Raw genomic sequence first — 18,596 nt, 5'->3', positions numbered from 1 at the left:
TGTCAGTGGCCCACATGGGCCCTGAAAACCTCCAGTCTGTGTCCACTGCTCCAGATCTCTCAAGATAACTCAGTATTAATGCCGCATAGACAAAGTGTGTGGATATTTAGCGAAAGCTCTGATTTTCGGCTTCACCGCAATATCGTATGCCATATGGTAGGAGTCTGCTTTTCTAGGACGTCCTATTCAGTTCTTCCTGTTTGCCCTACAGAAGTGGTTCTCAGGGCTGGCTACACACTGGAGTTGCCTGGAGCTTTCCAAACGTGCCATTACTCCCAGCCTCATGCTTGGAGACTCTGGTTGAGTTGGGGTGGGGTGGGGTGGGACCCAAGCATCTGTGTTATTTGACATGTTCCCCCAGGAAATTCTCATGTGGCAGTGGGGTTGAGAACCACAGCTTTCTAGGCTGTGAGTCAAGATCATCCTGGAACTTTTGTGATTCTAATACTGAGAAGGAAGTCCCCGGAAGACCCTACTACCCAGCACCCTTTCCCCTGCCCTTCCTTGCCGGGGGGCATCGCCCCACCGTACAATCCTGAGGCCTGGGCGCATTTCTTTTTCTTTTTTTTTTTTTTTAATGTTTTAAATGTTTATTTATTTTTGAGGGAGAGAGAGAGACAGGGCACATGTGGGGGGAGGGGCAGAGAGAGAGGAAGACACAGAATCCGAAGCAGGCTCCAGGCTCTGAGCTGTCACCCCAGAGCCCTACCCGGGGCTCGAGCTCACGGACCGCGAGATCGGGACCTGAGCGGAAGTCGGACACTTAACCGACTGAGCCACCCAGGCACCCCGGCCTAGGCTCATTCCTGAACTGCTGGAAGCAGTTTTTAAGAACTCAGTCCTTAACGGGGCCAGAGTGTCTCCACTGCCTTCTCTCACATTGGAGTCATTAGACAAATCCCCCCCCCCCCGGTTTTTCTAGATGGGTCTCAGGGGCAGCTTCCCAGCCTATTCCCCTCTCATATATCACTGGATGCTGCATTGCAAATGGTCTTAATAGCATCCCACCCGCCAGCCAGTTTACTCCAGGGCGTACGTGGCCTTAGACCTTTGTCGCAGTCAGCTGCCCCCAAGGCCTTCTTCTATAAAAGGGCCCTTGTTTGGGACAACACGAAAGGATCGAGTTCGTGCTGAGTTTTGCAAACTGCAGTGCCAGAGAAAGGTCAGGCATCGTTAGCACTAACATCCGAGCCCCAACGCTGGAGCAGAAGCAGGCTGGCTTCCCCCCCAGGTTCCCAACTCAGTACTGACTTCCTCGGGGTTCCCCAGCATGGCCTGGTCTCAGCAGCTGTGCAAAAGACGCTGCGAAGACAACCCACCGTCCACACAGGCTTGTCCCTCTGCGGTGAGACTGGTCCTGGGGAACGGATGCACTACCTCTGGTTCCAGACTCCTTCCCATGAATTCTCTTTCTGCGTCCCTTTCTCCGGGGCACTGGAAGCCCCTGGGAGAGGGGTTTCTGAGAGGGGATAACAGGCGAGAGGGAAGCAGGGGGCGCTGAGGACCAGAACGGCCATCTGCACGGATCTCCACCGGCCTGCTCAGCGGTCGGCCACACTGCACCCAGTGTCCGTTTTTGTTGGTTTCCGTGTGAATACCATTACCTGTCCTCCCAAGCCTATTTCTCCCGTTTTGTTTGATTGCCAGCATTTGTGTCTGTCCAGAGTCACTGCTTCACTCACCTCTTCCCTCCCCGGTCCCTTTTTCTCCCTCCCGTTCCTCCCCTCCCCTTTTCTTGGTCAAACTGTTCCCTTCGTCCAGGGAGCTTCAGGTTTGGACGGCAGGCCTGGGCCACCGGTGAGTGTCGCTTCTCCGTTACCCGTCATCCCACCCCACCCCACCCCCGGCCTGTGACCCCTCTCGTCTGTCCCTGTCCCGCTGTGGCCTCGTTTTCCCCGTGAGTCATGCCTCATCCCACCACCAACACCAGAAAGGTACCGTCTGCACTCAGTTCAGAAACGCTTATTCGGGTCTCTCGGCCAAAGACGGATTGGCCTTCATCTGAATTCCCCCGGCCATCGTGTGAACCCAGGGTCCTCAAATCTGAATTTCCTGACTGCCGGGCACGGGGTGGAAGTCTGCTCCAGCGGCATAGACTCTGTTTCTCGCGGAGGGCCGAGTGCGGCCTGGGAGCCCAGCCCCAGGGGTCGGGACCCTGACTCACGCCCACCAAACACAACAGTGTCTGTATGTGCCTGTCATGCCGTGTTGTCTTCATGCTGTGAGCTCTGTCCATCTCCTGTCTGCCCACAAGGGCTTCCTAGTCCTGTGCAGCCCCTGTGGAGTGTACTGGGGTGAGGACAGGTGTAGCATCTAGGATCACGTGGGACGGTCCCAGCTCAGTGTTCGGCAGGCATGTTATAGCCACTTCCGGTGGTGCCGCAGCGGCCCCGCGATTCAACAGGGGGCTTATGCAGAGCAAGTCAGGAACATTCGGGTCCCCTCTTCATTCTTTTCTGATTCCAGAAAACAGGCATCACTACTCATGACTAGAAAGCGCCTGGCCCTTCTTCTCGTGACAAACAGCTGAAGCATCACAAAAAGAGTCTCTCCTCTCCTCTCCACCTGCCAGGCCCCTCCCAGAGCACCCCGGGAGGTCTTTAGGGAAGCGGCTTTCCCACTGAAGCCTGTCACCTTCCCAGGGTATAGGGATCACTGACCACCGAGGGCCAGGAGGCTGAACTTCCCTGCCCGGGAGCCGTCACCAGAGCTGTGGGTGCGCCCGGCCCCTTCCAGCCAGGGAGTCCCCGCCCTGCCTTTGCGGGACACTTGTGAGGCCACGGCTGCATGGTCTGCCTAGAAGTCGAGGTTCTAATGAGCTGGCTGGAATGGCCCTCAGGGGAAAGCGAGTTTGCAGGGTTTCATTTGTGGAGGTGCAGGATATCCACTTGGGGTACAGGCCGATGTCAAAAGCACAAAGGCAACAGTGGGCCTTCTCGGGGCCCTGGAGGTGGACCTCACAGCTGGTGCAGTGGGAGCCCAGAGCTTCGAGAAGGAGCCGCAGAGCCTCATCCCAGTGCACGTGTCCTCACCAAGCAGAGGCGGTGACGTGGCTCAGCCGAGACCACGGCCCTTCCAGAGCCCCTCTCCACCATGCGTTTACGGAGGCGACACTATACCTGCTCCCACACGGAGACTAGACCTCTTTTCCAGGCATCATTCCGGCTTCGCTCCTCCCCAGTCCCTCCCTTTTCATCCTCCTCACGCCTAGCGCACCTTCCCCAGGTGGCCCGTCAGGCGAGGGGGATGATCTGTGGCTGGAATCAGAGAAAGCAAAACCGTCCTCACAACGCGCTCCGTTCTTCCTGGATGGACGGGGGAGCAGTGCAAATTCAGAGATGCTGTCCCCTTTGGGCCCCAGGTTTTATTTTCCCTCATTAAGTCAACATCACAACCTTAAAGGAAAAGTTTTATGGGGCAAATAACCCTGCCCAGCCAATACTGACATTTATTGGTGCCGAATGCGTGACATACATTCAACTGTTTTAATGGGCAGGGGCCTCAAAAGCAGATACTCGTATCATCATCCCCATTTCACAGGGAGGAAAATGGACCCTCGGAGAGCCCAAGAAACGTCTCCAATATCGCAGAGCTGAAAGCCCTGAAGCAGGCCAGGGACTCCGGAGTGCCGTTCTGAGCCTGATCGGGCCTCCTTCATTTTTGAGGCGCCCTTGTGCCACCTGCCCAGTCCTCCCCCCGTAGTTGCAAAGGGGGCACCGAGAATGTCTTAGCGCTCTTTTTCTTTTCCGCGTGAGGTCAGTCAGCGTTTCCCCCAGTGGCTCGTGCCCCAGAAAGCCGCGCACAGGCCAGCCCCTCGTCCTCAAGTCCTTGTCTGAGCAGGAAATCTAAACACCGAGGCCGAGCAACAGGAAAGCTCTGAGATGCACACTTCGTCCAGTCCGGGTGGAAACGGGGAACCTGGCGCAGATAATTGTGTCACAGCCAGCCCCGCCCCCACCCCCACCTCCCGGCAGCCCCGATTCGGGAGCCAGCAGGGCACATCTCCCGGCCAGGACAGCGCTGGCACCCGTCCGAGGCACACTGCTTCACTGTCCGGTGCAGCCTGCCCCGCGGGGCCTGGGAGCGGGTGCAGAGGCCCGGCCGGAGGCGGGAGGCCCGGGGCGGTGGGGCGGGTGGGCTAAGCGGTGGCTGAACGACCCTCCCGCGCCTGCCTCTGTGTGTGCGTCTGCATCGGTCTCTGTGGCATGAAGCGCCTCCCGCTGCATGTGGAGCTGCGACGGCAAGCAGGTGCCAGCCCGCGCCCCCACCCCGGGGATGGCACCCACCCCTCCCAAGCGCTTCAGGGAGCAAACTAAGCAACAGTTCTACCGTTTTCAGCCTTGGCAAGCTTGGTGGTGAAGCGAAAGGGTTTCCCCCCTCAAATCTGGCTCTGAGGCAGGGGGACGCCTCTCTCCCCGAGGCCCCCCACCCAAACAGGAACCCGCCCCAGTCGAATGACTGCCCTGAACGAGCCTGGCCTCGCCAACCCTGAAAATGGGCCTCTGGACCTTGCTCATCTCCAGCGCCGGGCGGGGCTCCCGGGGCTCCCCTTGGCACCGGCCCCCTCACGTCTGCTTTCTTTCGCCTCCCCAGGGTACTCCAGGACCAGTCGGAGTTCCAGGCCCAGCGGGACCAAAGGGCGAGAGGGTGAGTGCTCGGGAACCCTGCACACCAGGGGGGTGGTCTGCACACCAGGGGCAGCGAGTGTGAACACCAGGAGGGGGCCAGCGCCCCGGCCCGGGCTCAGCCGCGGGTCCTTGGCCCCCACCCATTCCTCCTGGAGCAGCCGGTACCTCCTTGTCCTCTCCCAGTGACCCTCACAGCAGCCCGTGGGGGAGCCGGCCGGCCTGGGTTGCTCACTTGATAGCTGTGAGCGGACAGACGGACAGCTTCCCGTGCTAGGCTCCTAGTCACCTGGCATTAGTCACAGGCTCAGTCTGGCAAGGTCCCCGGTGCTGCTGGGACCAGACACACCTAAACCCTGTATGATTGAGGAAGACAGCATAGAACGGAGTGCCAGGTGGCATAAGAAAATCCTGGCAGTCAGGAAGACGGGCGTTAGGCCAGCTCCCACAGTCACGTCTCCCAGCCGCAGCCCGGGGAGTGGGCATGTGCGGTGCCGGTGGGGGGCTCGGCTCAGGGGACGAGGAGGGCTGCCCGTCCCGTCCGTCAGCTCTTCCCCAACCAGGCCCGCGCGGGGCGGGTCACCGGAGAGCCGCTGGGACACTAGACCTCCCCCCTAGGTCACAGGCTTCCCTGAGATCACAGCCGCTTTGGGAACCAGGATGGCTGCTCTCAGAGGGGAGAGTTGTGGCTTCAAAGAAGAAATCAGAGCTCTTTGCCTCTTCCCCACCTTCGCTGTGCATGCTCATGTCCTGCTCCTTGTTCCCCTCCCCGGCTTCTGCTTGAGGGCCAGCAACTACCTTCAGGACAGTGTCCGGTCTTTCCAGAGGGCCTCGGGGGATGGGCTCTGCTGGAGGGAGGGAGGCGCCGAGGCACAGTCCACACCAGTCAAGCCCTCCGCTCAGCCCTTGCTTTGCAGTGACGGCTCTTTGAGCGGACTGGAGAGGTTTCCTGGGTTTCACACAAAAACAGAAAACGGGTGATGGAAGGTTGTTGCCCCGTCAGGGAGGGCTCATGGGTTTCTCTCTCCTGTTTCAGGGCAGCAAAGGCGACCTTGGGATGACAGGACCATCAGGAGCGGCTGGGCTTCCTGTAAGTGTCGCGGGACGGGAAGTTTCTCTCCGCCTATCCCTACCCCCAACAGAGCCATCGTCACAACAGCAAACCCAGAGCCCGGAGCAGACATCCAGAGCTAAGCCAGAACGCTGATTTCTGTGACAGAGGAGGCTGCCAACAGCCAACTGGCCGTGGAACTTCCCTGCTGGGCACTGCTCGAGGCAGTGCTTGGGACGCGTGGCCCCTGTTGGGCCTCAGGTCCTCAGGCATGAGGCAAACGCATACGAGCCCCTCCCGCTGCAAGCCTCTGTGTTCCGTGCAGTGGGGGCCTCACAGACGACTGTGTCAGCGGCCCCTGCCGTCGAGGAGGGGCAGAATCAAATCCACAACATCGTAATGCCAGAGGGAGAGGTTTCATGAGAGGGGCGGCTCTCCCAAGAGACAGCCTTCCCAATTACGGCAGATTTTCCCGTTGGGTTGTTATAAAAGTCAGTCGCCCAAGAGAGCCAGGACCTTTGTTTCCCACCCACTGGAAGGTGGGAGGTGGTAATCTGTTCACCAGTTCCACGCCCAGGCAGCTTTGCTCGGGCTAACCCTGGCCGGTCCTTGCCTTGTGCCGTTCCCCTAGCTAAAGACAATGGAGAACAGCCTGTGCCTTGAAAAGAGGGTATGAGCAGCTTTGGGGTCATTTCTCTAGCAAGAGCCTGGCGGGAGAGCCATGCAAACACCTCTTCTGCCAGGAGAGCTCTCTGTGTCCAGGCCGTGTCCTCAGCACCTGGCACTCATTAGCACGAGTGAGCTAGAAGAATAGAGCCACCGGCCCGGGCCTCGGCTGCTGCGAGAGAAAACCAGGACCGTGTTCTTGGCTTTGCCCATCACTCATTATTTGTCTCTAGGTCAAGCCCCTTTGTCCCCCTTCTGTAAAATGGGGATAGTTAAGCCTGTCTCTGATGAATCAGACATCAGTGAAGACCTTTACGATCCTGGAAGGAAGGACGGGATGGCCATCCTGCCTTTTCTCATTAACGCGTCTTCATTTGTGCGATTTATTACAGGGTTTACATGGACCACCCGGGGACAAAGGAAACCGGGTGAGTCTGAGCCTTTGCACTCTGGCTCTGCTTACTAATGTCTTCATGATGTGGTGGAATGATCAATTGGGGATTCCTGACCCAACATGGGCAGATACAGTTTTTCCTGGCAAATCATCCTGAATTAAAAGGCTTTGTAGTGAGGGGCTCACTGTGTAGCACGCAGGCAGCCTGAGGCCTAATCCTGAAATAGAAGCATGGATTTTTCCACAAGACAAGGGGAGACTGAATCCCAGGGTGGCCATCAGATTAGCATTGCCATCCAGCAACGGGAGTCACGTGCCCAGCTCTCCCTAGGGTGCCCTGATAACGGACCCCTAAATGGTATTTTCTGAAACTTAGTTTCGCCAGGCATCCCAGGCCACTGGTGAGAAAGAAATAAATTCCAGTTCCAAGCACAAGCAGACAGCTGTTGTAAGCAGCCAACCCTTTAAAAAATCATCACAGCCATTATTTCTCTTGGAAAAAGTCAGCAGGACCATGAAATGAATTGCACCTCCCGAGGTCCTTTGCTGTCCCTTTGGTCTCTGCCGTCATCAGCAGGACACAATTATTGAATGTCCACAGCACCCATGGCCGTATGATGGTACACGGTGGATGACACAAGACGCCTCTGGGCCCAGCAGGGACCATTTACCTACATCCGACCGAGAGATGGCCACCGGGTCCCTTCATAGAACGTCTCATCTGCTGTTTCCTCCCAGTGGTTCTCGGAGTGTGGCACACAGCTCTTGGAGGCCCAAGCGCATCTTCTAGTGGGTCATAATATCCAAGGGTCTTAGAGGTAGACGAGAATGAGTGGGGGAACGGATGGAGAACAGGCCAGAATCACGACAAAATATACTGAGCTCACGCAGACAGAGGCACAGCAGATAGCTTTCAAGCCCTGGTCTTCTGGTTGATCTTCGAGCACTGATAACCGTGTTCATGGCTAGAAAGTGCCAGAATCTGTATGCTTATATCTTGCTTATATCTTATATCCTGTCATTTCAACTTAAGGTGTATTTACTGAACTCCTTCTATCCCTAAATTGTCCTTTCTGGCAGCAGGTCAAAAGCAACTCAATTTGTTCTGTGGCCTCTATAAGTAAGAGGAAGCAGGCAGAGGGACCCCTACTAAACTGTCCGCGGAAAACCAAGTCTAGAAATCACCGGAAGAAACAGACCTACTTCCAGAAATGTGCTGGCTGTTCCGGCAGGCTGGGAAGCCCACCTTCCTGACTGTGACCACCAAAAAAATTGATCATTCCACCTCTTAGCTGGCACACTAATTCCCTTTCTAATTTATTTCTACAGTGCTCTGGTTGTCTTTGTCATACTCAATTAATACTTTTTGAACTATTTCTTAAGACTTTTCCAGTTGGCTTGAGGCAGTGAGCCATTTGGAGGCTGCAAAGCCAGTCCTCCGGTGGCAGTGATCGTGTTGCCCTAGACGTGGAGACAGGCAGAGAGATGCCCTTGTCCCAGCTGGAGGGGTGGCAGGAGGCTGGAGGTGCTGATGTAAGGGACTGGGGTTGCTGAATGCGCCAGTGAGGTCCCAGGAGTCCACGGGAGAATATTTCTTCTCCACGACTCCTTCCTAGCTAAAAGTTTTACACACTTTCCCCTGCCCCACCCATAAATTAGCAATATGCCACTTAGTAAAAGTCAAGTCCGGCAAACGGTCAAGTTGCACAAACCCGCTTTCGGGACAACTGACTTATTCCGAAGAGCGGGTCTCTGAATCAAGGAACAGCTTGTGTCCTCTATTCAAGAGATCTGACGCTCGGGATGCCAGAATGTGCTGGAAGAGCTCCCCCTACATCTCACCTCCTCAGACAGACCTCTTTCTACCCCAGACCCTAATGGACCTTTGGGGAGAGATGTAGAGGCTTGGTGATAAAGCCTTCAAAACAAAGGAAGTTCCAAGCACAGTCAATGCTTTGCCATGGACGGTTTTTTTCCCTTAGGCTTGAAGCTCAGAGTATTGACACTTCGGTCAAGGGAAAAGCCCAGAGGGGCTTAGATGACATTCTAGTTAGAAGCCCCACTGTTGCTCATGAAGGTGAAGCTGCAGGTGTTCCAAGCCCCGCCCCCACCCGGTAGGAGAGGGTGGCTACCTGAGGTAGCTCTCAGACTTCGCCACACGTCATGCCTGGGCCTCCGGGAGGCCCCCGGTCGCTGCACCGCAAGCCTGTTGCTCTGACTTACGGTGAACCAAGGCGCCATCTTAAAACTAGGCTTGCCTGTGTCCCACCAGGCAACGGCCTTGGAGCCTCTTTCCTGTTCGTGGAAGGAAGAAGGTCCTTGCAGTAGCCGGCAAGGCCCAGAGCCCCAAACAGGCACTTTCCTAAGGAGGACACACAGGGCAATGGAAAGAATGTTCTGTCCTTGTCGCAAGAGACGGTACTCTTCTCGGCCTTTAGCGGCCTCGTGCATCGGGCCCAGGAGCCACGTTTAGGATGAAAAAGGCGGTCACAAGATAAACGGTGGCACGAATTTGGCAATCTGGTGTCAGGAAAATTGGGTGCCGCGGTGGGACTGCCTGCCAGCCAGCCAGCCGGAAGGTCTGCATGCACGCGGGGAGGCTGAGGTCACTGCGAGATGCGCCGTCTGGGTGTGCATGTGCCTGTGCGTGCGAGCGGCCTGCTCCCCCAGGTCCCCTTGCCTCCTTACCTCTCCTTCCTCCATTATCTCTTTTGGCCCGGGCTGGACACTTCCTTCCTTCACTCCTTCAGTATCTCTCCCCCCGCCCAACATGTTCACCCCATTACCATAACCCCATACCCCTCATCCTTTTCTTTCCACTCTCCCAGCTGCAATTTATTTCTTCTCAGGTCAATTCATGCATCCCTATATTTTACAGAAACCTCTGCTCCTCGACTTTAACTTGCCCTTTCCCCACCTAGAACCCCCTCTTTGCCAAGGCCTCTTTTTGTCACTCTTTGGGGGTGGGAGGCAGGGAAAATGTAGGTAAAGCTAGTACTCTACTATCTCCAGAGGGCCTCCACTGTAAAGCCATTTCCTGGGCCCTTAGAACATGGCGCCCGTGGTGCAAGCTGCCCACCTGTAAAGTCAGGACCACCGCCGACCCTCTGTTGCCCAGAGGCGAATCATCAGGGACCTGGAACCCCACCCCCGCCAACCCCTCAGGAGCTTTGCCCACCCTCTGAACATGGGAAGCTGTGTTTACTTTTACACTGACCTGACCCAAGGTGAATAAGGGACCACATTGCTGAGAAAGTTGACCGTGGGCTTCCCATCCAAGCAGCCGGTGGTTTTGCTTGTCCACTGCTCGGGGACAGTTCACGCCATCATGTTCTCACTGGTGGGCATAGCTCAGGGCCAACACAGTCACACCTAATGAGCATATACAAGTTCCCTCCTAAACACAGCATTTTCCAAGTAGTATTTGCACTTCAGAAAACCCACTCAGACCAGTGCACTGGCCATCACAGGGAACCCCTGGAATCAAGAAATGGGAGGACTTTCCAAAGATTCGGGGAAACATAAAAACTATTCTCGTCCTTTGCCTCCCTCCGAGGAACCTTGCAGCCCTCCACTGCAGGAACACAGTAGACGTGACAGGATCGTGTCCGGAGCCTCGGCTCCAATACTGGCCAACAAGAAGTAACAATTGTCATTGGCATCATTGTGCGGCAACTCTCACTGGCTGAGCACGTGCCATGTGTCAGTATTAAGCACTTACCGTGCACAAAGACATCACACCAAAGTTTTGAAGAAGGTCATATTATCCATGTTCTACAGGCTCAGAGAGGTTGAGTAACTTCCCCAAGACACGTTGCTAGTAATAAGCAGAACGCGCTCTGGCTCCAATCCTTTGCTCTGATCCCGGCCTGCCCGCCTTCAAGGTCTTGTCCACCTCGGGGAGCACAGTGGAAGCCCCCAGGCATTACGCCATCGGTCTTCTGCGGCTGAGGAGACCCCTTCCCAAGAAGGCTCCCCACGGGCACACTCGGCCCCTTTGTCAGGAAACCCAACATGTGAAAATCCAAACTCAAAGTCATTAAAGAACTCCCCATTGCCCCTTTTTAAATGGAGAGTGATCCTGACGCATACAAAGTGGGGTTCGATTTAGAAAGAGGATGCTTAGGGAAGTTTTGCAGAAACAAATGAGCTCCTTGAACCAACCTGTCAATATACGAATAGCTGCCTATGATCCGGACCAGGACGGGCCAGAGACGCACGTACAGTGAGAGGACCTCACTGAGAACCAGGAGCCACCATGAGCCCCGGACACACACGTACACATGGACGCTTGTACACTCATGTGCAAGCACACAATCGTACATGCACACGCTTGTACACGCATGCCCAAGCACATCTTCACACGCTCACACACACGCATGTGCACACACACACACACACACACAAACACGCACACATATCCCAGGGTTCTAGATAAAATCATCTCGCCTCCTAATAGAATAGCAAAGGGATGAAAACCAATTGGGACAAAAGTTGCCATGTCAAAGCCTTTCAAAAATGGACCCTCGAAGAGAAGGAAGTGGGTCCTCTGTTCATCACAGACCGCTCTGGGCTCGGTGTTAGCAACGCTGGCCACAGATAGATTCCATCGACACTTCCCTCCACCTCCAGCTTTGAGCCCCACTGCTCCCTGTCCCCGGGCCTCAGTTTCCTCCCCTGCCCCCTGCCCACCTGCCTGAACCAAAGTCTCCAGTTTCTAGAGGAGTAAGGATGGGTGCTGGCCTCAAACCCTACTGGGAAGAAGATCCTAATTAAGAGACGGTATTTTCCCTCTTTGATTTTTCTTTTTTTCTTTTTCTGTTTCTAACCTTAACACGGGAATGATCCTAAAGTTTTGATGTTATTTTTTTCTCTCGGACTAAACCATTATTTACAGGGGGAGAGGGGGAAGAAAGGCTCTAGAGGGCCTAAAGGGGATAAGGGAGACCAAGGAGCGCCTGGATTAGACGCCCCCTGCCCGTTGGTATGTCTTCATTTATCACTTGCATTGTTCTGGTGTGTTCCTTGAGGTTTGCCAAGTTTGAAACCAAGAAGGCAAATATCTGCTCACTCGGCCAGGGAAACTCTGCCTGCTGTTGGCTTTGCCTTCAAACCACAGCTGCGGTCATTCTGGCTGAATCCCTTTCCTTCAAAGCTCTAGAACAGTGGACGTGTGCAAATGAGAACCCGCTCCCGAGGAAAGCGATTTGGGGAGCAGGCCTTGGCCGCGAGCTCCAGCGTGGCTTTGGAAGCCGCTGTAGCGTTTGTGAGCCCCTCGTTTGCCTTCTTCGTTTCACGGCCACCTCTGTGGCCAGCAGTTCAAGGTGTTTTGGGATCCTCTGTCAGGATGCAGGAGACCGCCCGGGTTCATGTCCCCCGGGGGCCATCTATACCCCAGACTGGGTAGAACAAGGCCGGAGAAAGGGGGCTCTTAATATACAGCCTCCCGGTGCCCACTAGCCATCCAGCTAAAACCAGTAGGGAAGCACCCCCAAACAGGCTTCTGAGGAACGATTTGTGGCACGTCAGCCGGGCTTCTCAAGTGCCTTCACAATCCGTGGCTCTGAAAACGATGCTACGCTACCTTTGAAGTTCATCTGCGCTGTTTCCAATTGAGTCTTTAAATGGGGAGGGGGCTGGTCGTACATGTGCCACGGCTCAGCTCTCGTGGCAGCCAAAGAGAGCGCAGAGGTTGAATTTGGGACAGGAGGATCAACGGGGATTTGGGCCCTGCTCGTAGATGCCTCAAGGCCCTGCATCCTGGCTGGGGTAAGACTTGGGCCTCTCCACTCCACAGTCGGAGCTGGCCGGCCTCAACCTAAATAATCATCGTGGTTGGTTTTGTGAACAGGGACACCGAGGTTTTAAAGGAGAGAAAGGGGAGCCGGGGTTACCAGGGCTGGACGGACTGGATGCCCCGTGCCCATTGGTATGGCATCACCCTCCCTCGCCTGCATGGCCGACTCAGGCTTCCCCACGTGTGTGGTTCTTGCCCGCATGCCTCTCCAGCCGCCCTCCTCACGCCTCCTGCCCCATCCACTCAGTCTCCACTTCCTGCCCCTTCTCTCTGTAGACGCTAAGGGTCACCCTGCCCTGGCTGGTCCTCAGGGCCCCCAAGCATACCCCCTGGAGCACGCAAAGCTTGCCAGATGTTTTCTCGGCTTCTTCCTCCAGCTGCTGCAAAAGCACATCCCCTTAATGTGAGCCATCCTGCATCCGACCCTCCCTTCCTAGGGGCTTCTAGCCAAACCTGCCCCCAGAAAGTCAGGAAGGTGAGATCCTCTGGACAGGTTCTTGGCAACTGTGACTTCTCTTCCTTCACACACTGCGGTTGGTTCAGCAAGCATCAGCTGAGCCTCAGGCGGAACATTTGAATGAGATGCCTGAGCCAGTCCCACACCCCTTCCCGTTCCGCCATCTTGTGATGTGGCCGGGGACAGACGGGCATGCTCATAAACGTAGACTGAGAAGTTCTAGAACTGAGGTAGAAGAGGGGGCCACTCTGCCCATTCTTCCAGGCTGGCTCTGGGGTCGTTACCCCGGTGCTACCACCAGAACTAAAGGATGGTCCAAGGTCAGGATTTTAGATACTAAACGATTCATCCTTTTTGCTTCAACCCGGGGAGACACTACAAGACCCTCCCTTGGCTTCCCTCCCTTTCATCTGCAGATGACCCACCACCGGCAAGTCTGGAAGAGAATGGAAAGGTCGAGAATGTAGTTGAGGAAGAGAAGAGGGGAGACAGGGAGGCTCTTAGGACCCACGCATGTGCTGGCCGAGTGGCCACAGTGCTGCTCACACCTGGCTCAGGGTCTCTCGGGCAGGGACGTTCTAGCCCCATAGCCACCCTTTCACCTCGCTGCAAGGGGAGAAGTGGATGGCACCTCACTCCAAGGCAATTGGCTTAGAAGGTTCCCGCTCTCCTATACTTCCCCAGGAGGTCTAGAGTGCGCGGAGCTATTTTCATACAAGTAAGACATGAGGACTCCAGGTCCCACGTCTCACCCCGGGGTCACACGAGAATTATCTCTGAAGAGAAGAGAAAAAGTTGTAGGAAAATACGCTGTGTGCCCCTGAGAGGTGACCACGGAGCCCGTGAAGGGACTTTTTAGGACCAGTATAGACAACAAAAGAAGACTGCAGGGTAGCATGCTCCCCCTTCCCCCCACCCCTCTGCTGAAGCCCCTGCTCACTGCCCCCACCTCCCCACCGCCTGGCCTGATGACCCCCGAGCACGCAGCCATAGGACCCCCGGTCCCCCCAGAGCACCTCCACTAATCACCGGCCAGGTCTCCTCTCCGCCACGTGCCTTCCATGGCCTGAGTACCTTGAGTTCTGCTGGCCCGCGCCACCCTGCTCCTCTCTCACACACTCCCTCCGCCTGCCCCACTCTCCTCTGTCGCCCTGCCACCATCACGTGCCAATGGGAATGCCGCCGTGGCCCCGCGGAGGCTCCTCTCCCTTCCAGAGTCCATGTGAAGTGTCGCGCCACGGCAGGCTGGGGAAGGGGGCAGGTCTCCATGAAGCCCTGGAATGCACCACCTCCCCCTGCAGACCCTCCCTGACCCAGAGGGGACAATGAAGGTCATCTTTATTTGGTCCTTAATGCAAAGCGGCATTTTCTGCAATAACATCCCATACCGATGTGTCCTTTGTCTATGAATCTCACTGGGGAAGTGTACATACCTTCCCTTTCTTGTTTCTCGTCGTGGCTCTTTTCCCGTCCCCTGCCCTGTGTCGTTGTGGACATGGGGGCAGGGGGAGCTATCTCAGTTTGAGATAACTAGGCTTCTTCTGCCCTCTGCGGCGGGCCGGCTGCCCGCTACCTGCCAGGCCAGAGGTTTAGGCACCTGTCGTGGTGGATGAAATCGATCTGCGGCACAGAGGGCTCCCATTCAACCACCTCTGGGCTAACCGCTTGCTCCAGTCATCTGAAACCCTGCGTCCATCCTTCTGTGCCCTGGAGCGTGGAATTCTAGGATCTGGGCTGCAATTCTAGACCGGATCTAGGCCCCGGTTCAGCCTCACACTCCCACCTTGTCTCACAGTTTCCAGATCCCCCCAGGGTATGCCAGAGGGGGCCAGGATATCAGGGCCCGAGAAACCTCAGGACGTCCTGGGGCTACAGGTGCTCTGTGGGTGCCACCGGCAAAGGGGACAGACGGGGCACGGTTGATCCCCATCCTCCACTTCATCTCCGCCCCCGGCCCCAAATTCCCAGTAATGGCTGAGGCTGAGCCCGAGGACAGCGTCGCCCTGCTGAAGGCACCTCGAGACCATGTTGCGATTCCCGTGAGGTTGCTTGCCTCTTTGCACCCCGCCCTCCTCCTTATTGATTAACGGATGGGAACCGCCTAGGTCTCTTCCTCCTGCTGTTCAGGAAGGGAGGAAACTAAGATCATAGGAGAGCTGGGGACACCTTAGTGATCACCTCATACAACCGCACCTTCCCCAGGTTTCACAGAGGACGAAACAGGCCTCCAAGCGCTGAATGACTGAGCTGTGAGCACCTAGCATTCAGTACAGCCAGAGCAGAGACCTGCGCGGCCGAGGGCTGTTCCTAAAAGGACACTCAGGTCACCGCTGCTCACTGACCCCACAGGCTAGGGCAGCCCCCCCCCTTGGCCTTGCACGGTGACTGCGTGTGACCCTAGTCAGTGGGAAGTCCGGCTTGCCTCCCATCCATTTCGGAGGCTCTGCCCTGAAGCAGAGGAGAGGGATAGACAAGAGGCGGGCTGCCACAGTGTTTGTGGCCCTTGCTCCCCTGTCCTGCCTGCTCGCCGGGCTGTCCCAGAGTCTGAGCCACCTGCCTTCCTTCCTCCCCGCAGGGCGAAGATGGCTTACCAGTCCAGGGCTGTTGGAACAAGGTAAGGCCGCCCGGTGGTTTGCGGTGCCTCGGGGGACACAGGGGTCCTTGGGGCTCCATTCCCAAGTGACATCATGCACGCACACTTTCCACGCTGGGCCTTTCTGCAGATGAGGCTGCAAGGCATGGGTCGAGAAAGGAATGATCCCAAAGGCAGGGTGCCCATTAAACATCCCATTCACTGCACGCACTTAGAGAACCTTCAAAAATGTTTTTTGAGGCATCCGCGGACCCCAGCGTACGGCGGGTCCATGTAGCCCCACAGCCGATCTCTTCATGCTTCGTGTGGTTAATTTCTACAGCACCTTTCCTCCGAGGACTACTAGACCTTGGGGTTTTTTGTTTTGGGTTTTTGTTTTTGTTTTGTTGTGTTTTAGAGAGAGAGAGAGACAAAGAGAAAAGGAGGGCATGAACGGGGAAAGGGACAGAGAGAGGGTCTCCACACTCAGGGTGATCCCACAACCCTGGGATCTTTGTGAGCTGAGCTGAAATCAAAAGTTGGACGCTTAACCGACTGAGCCACCCAGGCGCCCCTAGACCGTGTTTCAAAATTAGTTATCGGCAGCTATTCTCGCAGCGTTCACACGAGGTCATGTAAGCCACATGATGACATTTATACAGATGTCGGGAATCTAAGTTGCTTGAACTATAAACTCACTTAGCTTCTGTACCTCCTCGTAGAGACTGACCGGCTCACCACTCTACCCTTCCCCTTGAACTTAAGCTGCCAGAGCTTCCTGCTGGCACACGGGGAACCTGCTGCCCAGCATCTCCTGGGCTCCCAGAATTCCCATCAGCAACGAGCTTTCATTTGCTCACGCTAGCCTTGGCGTTGGCATCATTAACACCGTCTAACACCACAGGGCTGTGCTCCTGAACCCAATCACCCCGCTCAGTCCGGGCCCCCAAAGCACAGGGCTCCTCTGTGCTGACTTGATGACAGCCATCAGGTCACTAATCCGGAAGCCCACCCGGGTCCTCGGCAAAGGTGGCGGCCACGATGCTGCCCACCCTCCCTCCGCAGCCACCCTCCACCTGGCTCCCACCGAGACTTCTCACAGCCCTCACTACGCGGTCTCCAGGTGTTGGTCTGTCCTTCTAAAAGGGCTGGAGAACCCAACCTACCCAAGAGTTTGTGCATAGCTAACCCAGCCCTGTCTCAGGGACAGTAGTGGCCCGCTTAACAATGAGATGAAGGGTTCCTCTGTGCTAAATGCCCGGAATCTCCTTAGCTCACGGGATTGAGTTAAAGGTAGTGAAACCACCAAGACACCAGGCCCAAGGTGAAGTACATGTACCCAAAGCATCCCTGAGCAGAGAAGGGAAAAACTCAGCTTCAAGGGAGATGCCCCCCCCCCGAGAATCCGTCTCTCCAGCCATGCCTCGTCCCTTTGGTGTGTCCCTTGAGACCTAGTTAAAACTCCACAGGCGGAGGGAAGAGACGTGTCAAATGACGTGTTTCCAAGATTTCCTTCTTCAAGGTTGCCGCTGATGGGTAGGAGATGGCAGTGGTTGAGGTTGGCAGGGGGAGAACAGCCACTGTCCAGAGCTACGGTGCCTTGGGGAAGTAACTAGAAAGCCTCCTGTCTGTTGGTCCACACCAGAAATTCAGTCCGGGACGATGCGGTAATTCATCAACAGCCAAGCCCCCAAAGGCCACATAGAGAGCAAGTGCCCTCTAGTGGCCAGGAAGGGGGTGACAGGAAGGCGAAAGTGATTTCCTGCCTCTGCCTTCCTTCGGGGTGCAGACAGCTCTGGGGTCTTCCGCCCAGGGGGTCGCGGGGCCCTGTTCCAGAGCTGCCCCCTCAGCCCTCCAGAGAGCACACTCCTTCCCCACCAGGGAAGTAGACGCCCGCAGACCCACTGACACTAACTCTACGTTGTTTTGTGTGTTTTTGTTTTGCAGTGATGCCTCTAACCTGGGATTGGCCTGTGTGTGTGTTTGTACATAGAGTATTTATTTTTATACAGTTTTCACTTTTTGAAAATGCCGGAAGTATGATGCATCTTACAGATTATTATTAAAAAAAAAAGAAAGAAAAAGAAAACCTTGCATATTTTGTACAGAAAATGCCAACCTCTTTCCTTTTGTTTACAAGATGTTTTGTATACGTCTACGACTCTAATACACTTTTTGTTTGTGAGTACGGGCATATGTTTGCATGATATTTGTGCACACTTATTAAGTATTGAAGCTTAATAAATTATAGTGTTCTGGTGCCGAAGGGGGCCGGCCAAAACTAAGGTGCTGGCCAGCTTACGTGTGGACTCACGGGGATGTGGACATCGGTGGTGTTTTTGCCAAGAATATTTTAAGCTCTTACGGATTTTCATTATTAAAAAAAGTTAAACGTGGCAATTCCTGATGCTGATCAATCATTAAATTAAATACGTTCTTTCTTGTGAGAGCAGCAAGTTCCGAAGCAGGGGTCCTCAGAAGTAGACAGCAACTGTATGAAACTGTGAGGTCCGACAGAGGGAGGGAGGGGACTCTGAAGCAACGTCTATTGTAAGATATCCCAAGTTCGTTCTAGAGCCACGTGAACATCTCAGATTCGCTTGTGCTGAAACCCTCTAGGATCCCCAGGACTCCAAAGGGCTATTTGTTACTGCTTTTGGTTTCTTGGGGGGTTTTCTGTTGTTGTTTTTTTTTGTTTGTTTTTTGGTGATTTTGTGTTTTCCTTCCTTTTGAGCGACAGTCACTAGTCACAGCTACCGCTGTTGGTGGCCGTTCGTTTGACACAGATTTGCAAGGCCCACGCACCACTAGCAGCTGGAAAGCTTGCCTCGTGGCCATTGCACTCCGACAAAGAACATTCAGAAAACACTCACAAATCTGGGCCCGACTGGCACTCCGAAGTTGTGCTTATTTGTTACTAAATAGAGGGTTACAGAGTTCTGTTCACAGCACACGGCTTAGGAGAGGTCTCAGGGAACCTGCCTTAAGTACCCCCTGCGTGTGGCACACAGGTTTACTGTTCGATGTTTTACAA

At 55.3% G+C, this 18,596-nt stretch overlaps 1 protein-coding gene across 1 annotated transcript in view; it reads left to right on the top strand.

Annotated features, from left to right (window-relative positions):
* Positions 1-17,570, top strand: part of COL13A1 (collagen type XIII alpha 1 chain) — a 147,210-nt gene extending 129,640 nt beyond the window's left edge. The window contains exons 36-41 of the mRNA XM_030335305.1: positions 4,594-4,647; positions 5,662-5,715; positions 6,735-6,770; positions 11,634-11,720; positions 15,566-15,604; positions 17,510-17,570. Coding sequence (XP_030191165.1) covers positions 4,594-4,647; positions 5,662-5,715; positions 6,735-6,770; positions 11,634-11,720; positions 15,566-15,604; positions 17,510-17,512 — 273 coding nt within the window. The 3' untranslated portion in view covers positions 17,513-17,570. The remainder of the gene's footprint in view (positions 1-4,593; positions 4,648-5,661; positions 5,716-6,734; positions 6,771-11,633; positions 11,721-15,565; positions 15,605-17,509) is intronic.
* Positions 17,571-18,596: the final 1,026 nt, after the last annotated feature.

Source organism: Lynx canadensis, chromosome D2 (genome assembly GCF_007474595.2).
Source record: "Lynx canadensis isolate LIC74 chromosome D2, mLynCan4.pri.v2, whole genome shotgun sequence".
Taxonomy (NCBI): Eukaryota; Metazoa; Chordata; class Mammalia; order Carnivora; family Felidae; genus Lynx; species Lynx canadensis.
Note: the sequence above shows the minus strand (reverse complement) of the source record. Positions and strands in the feature narration are given on the sequence as shown.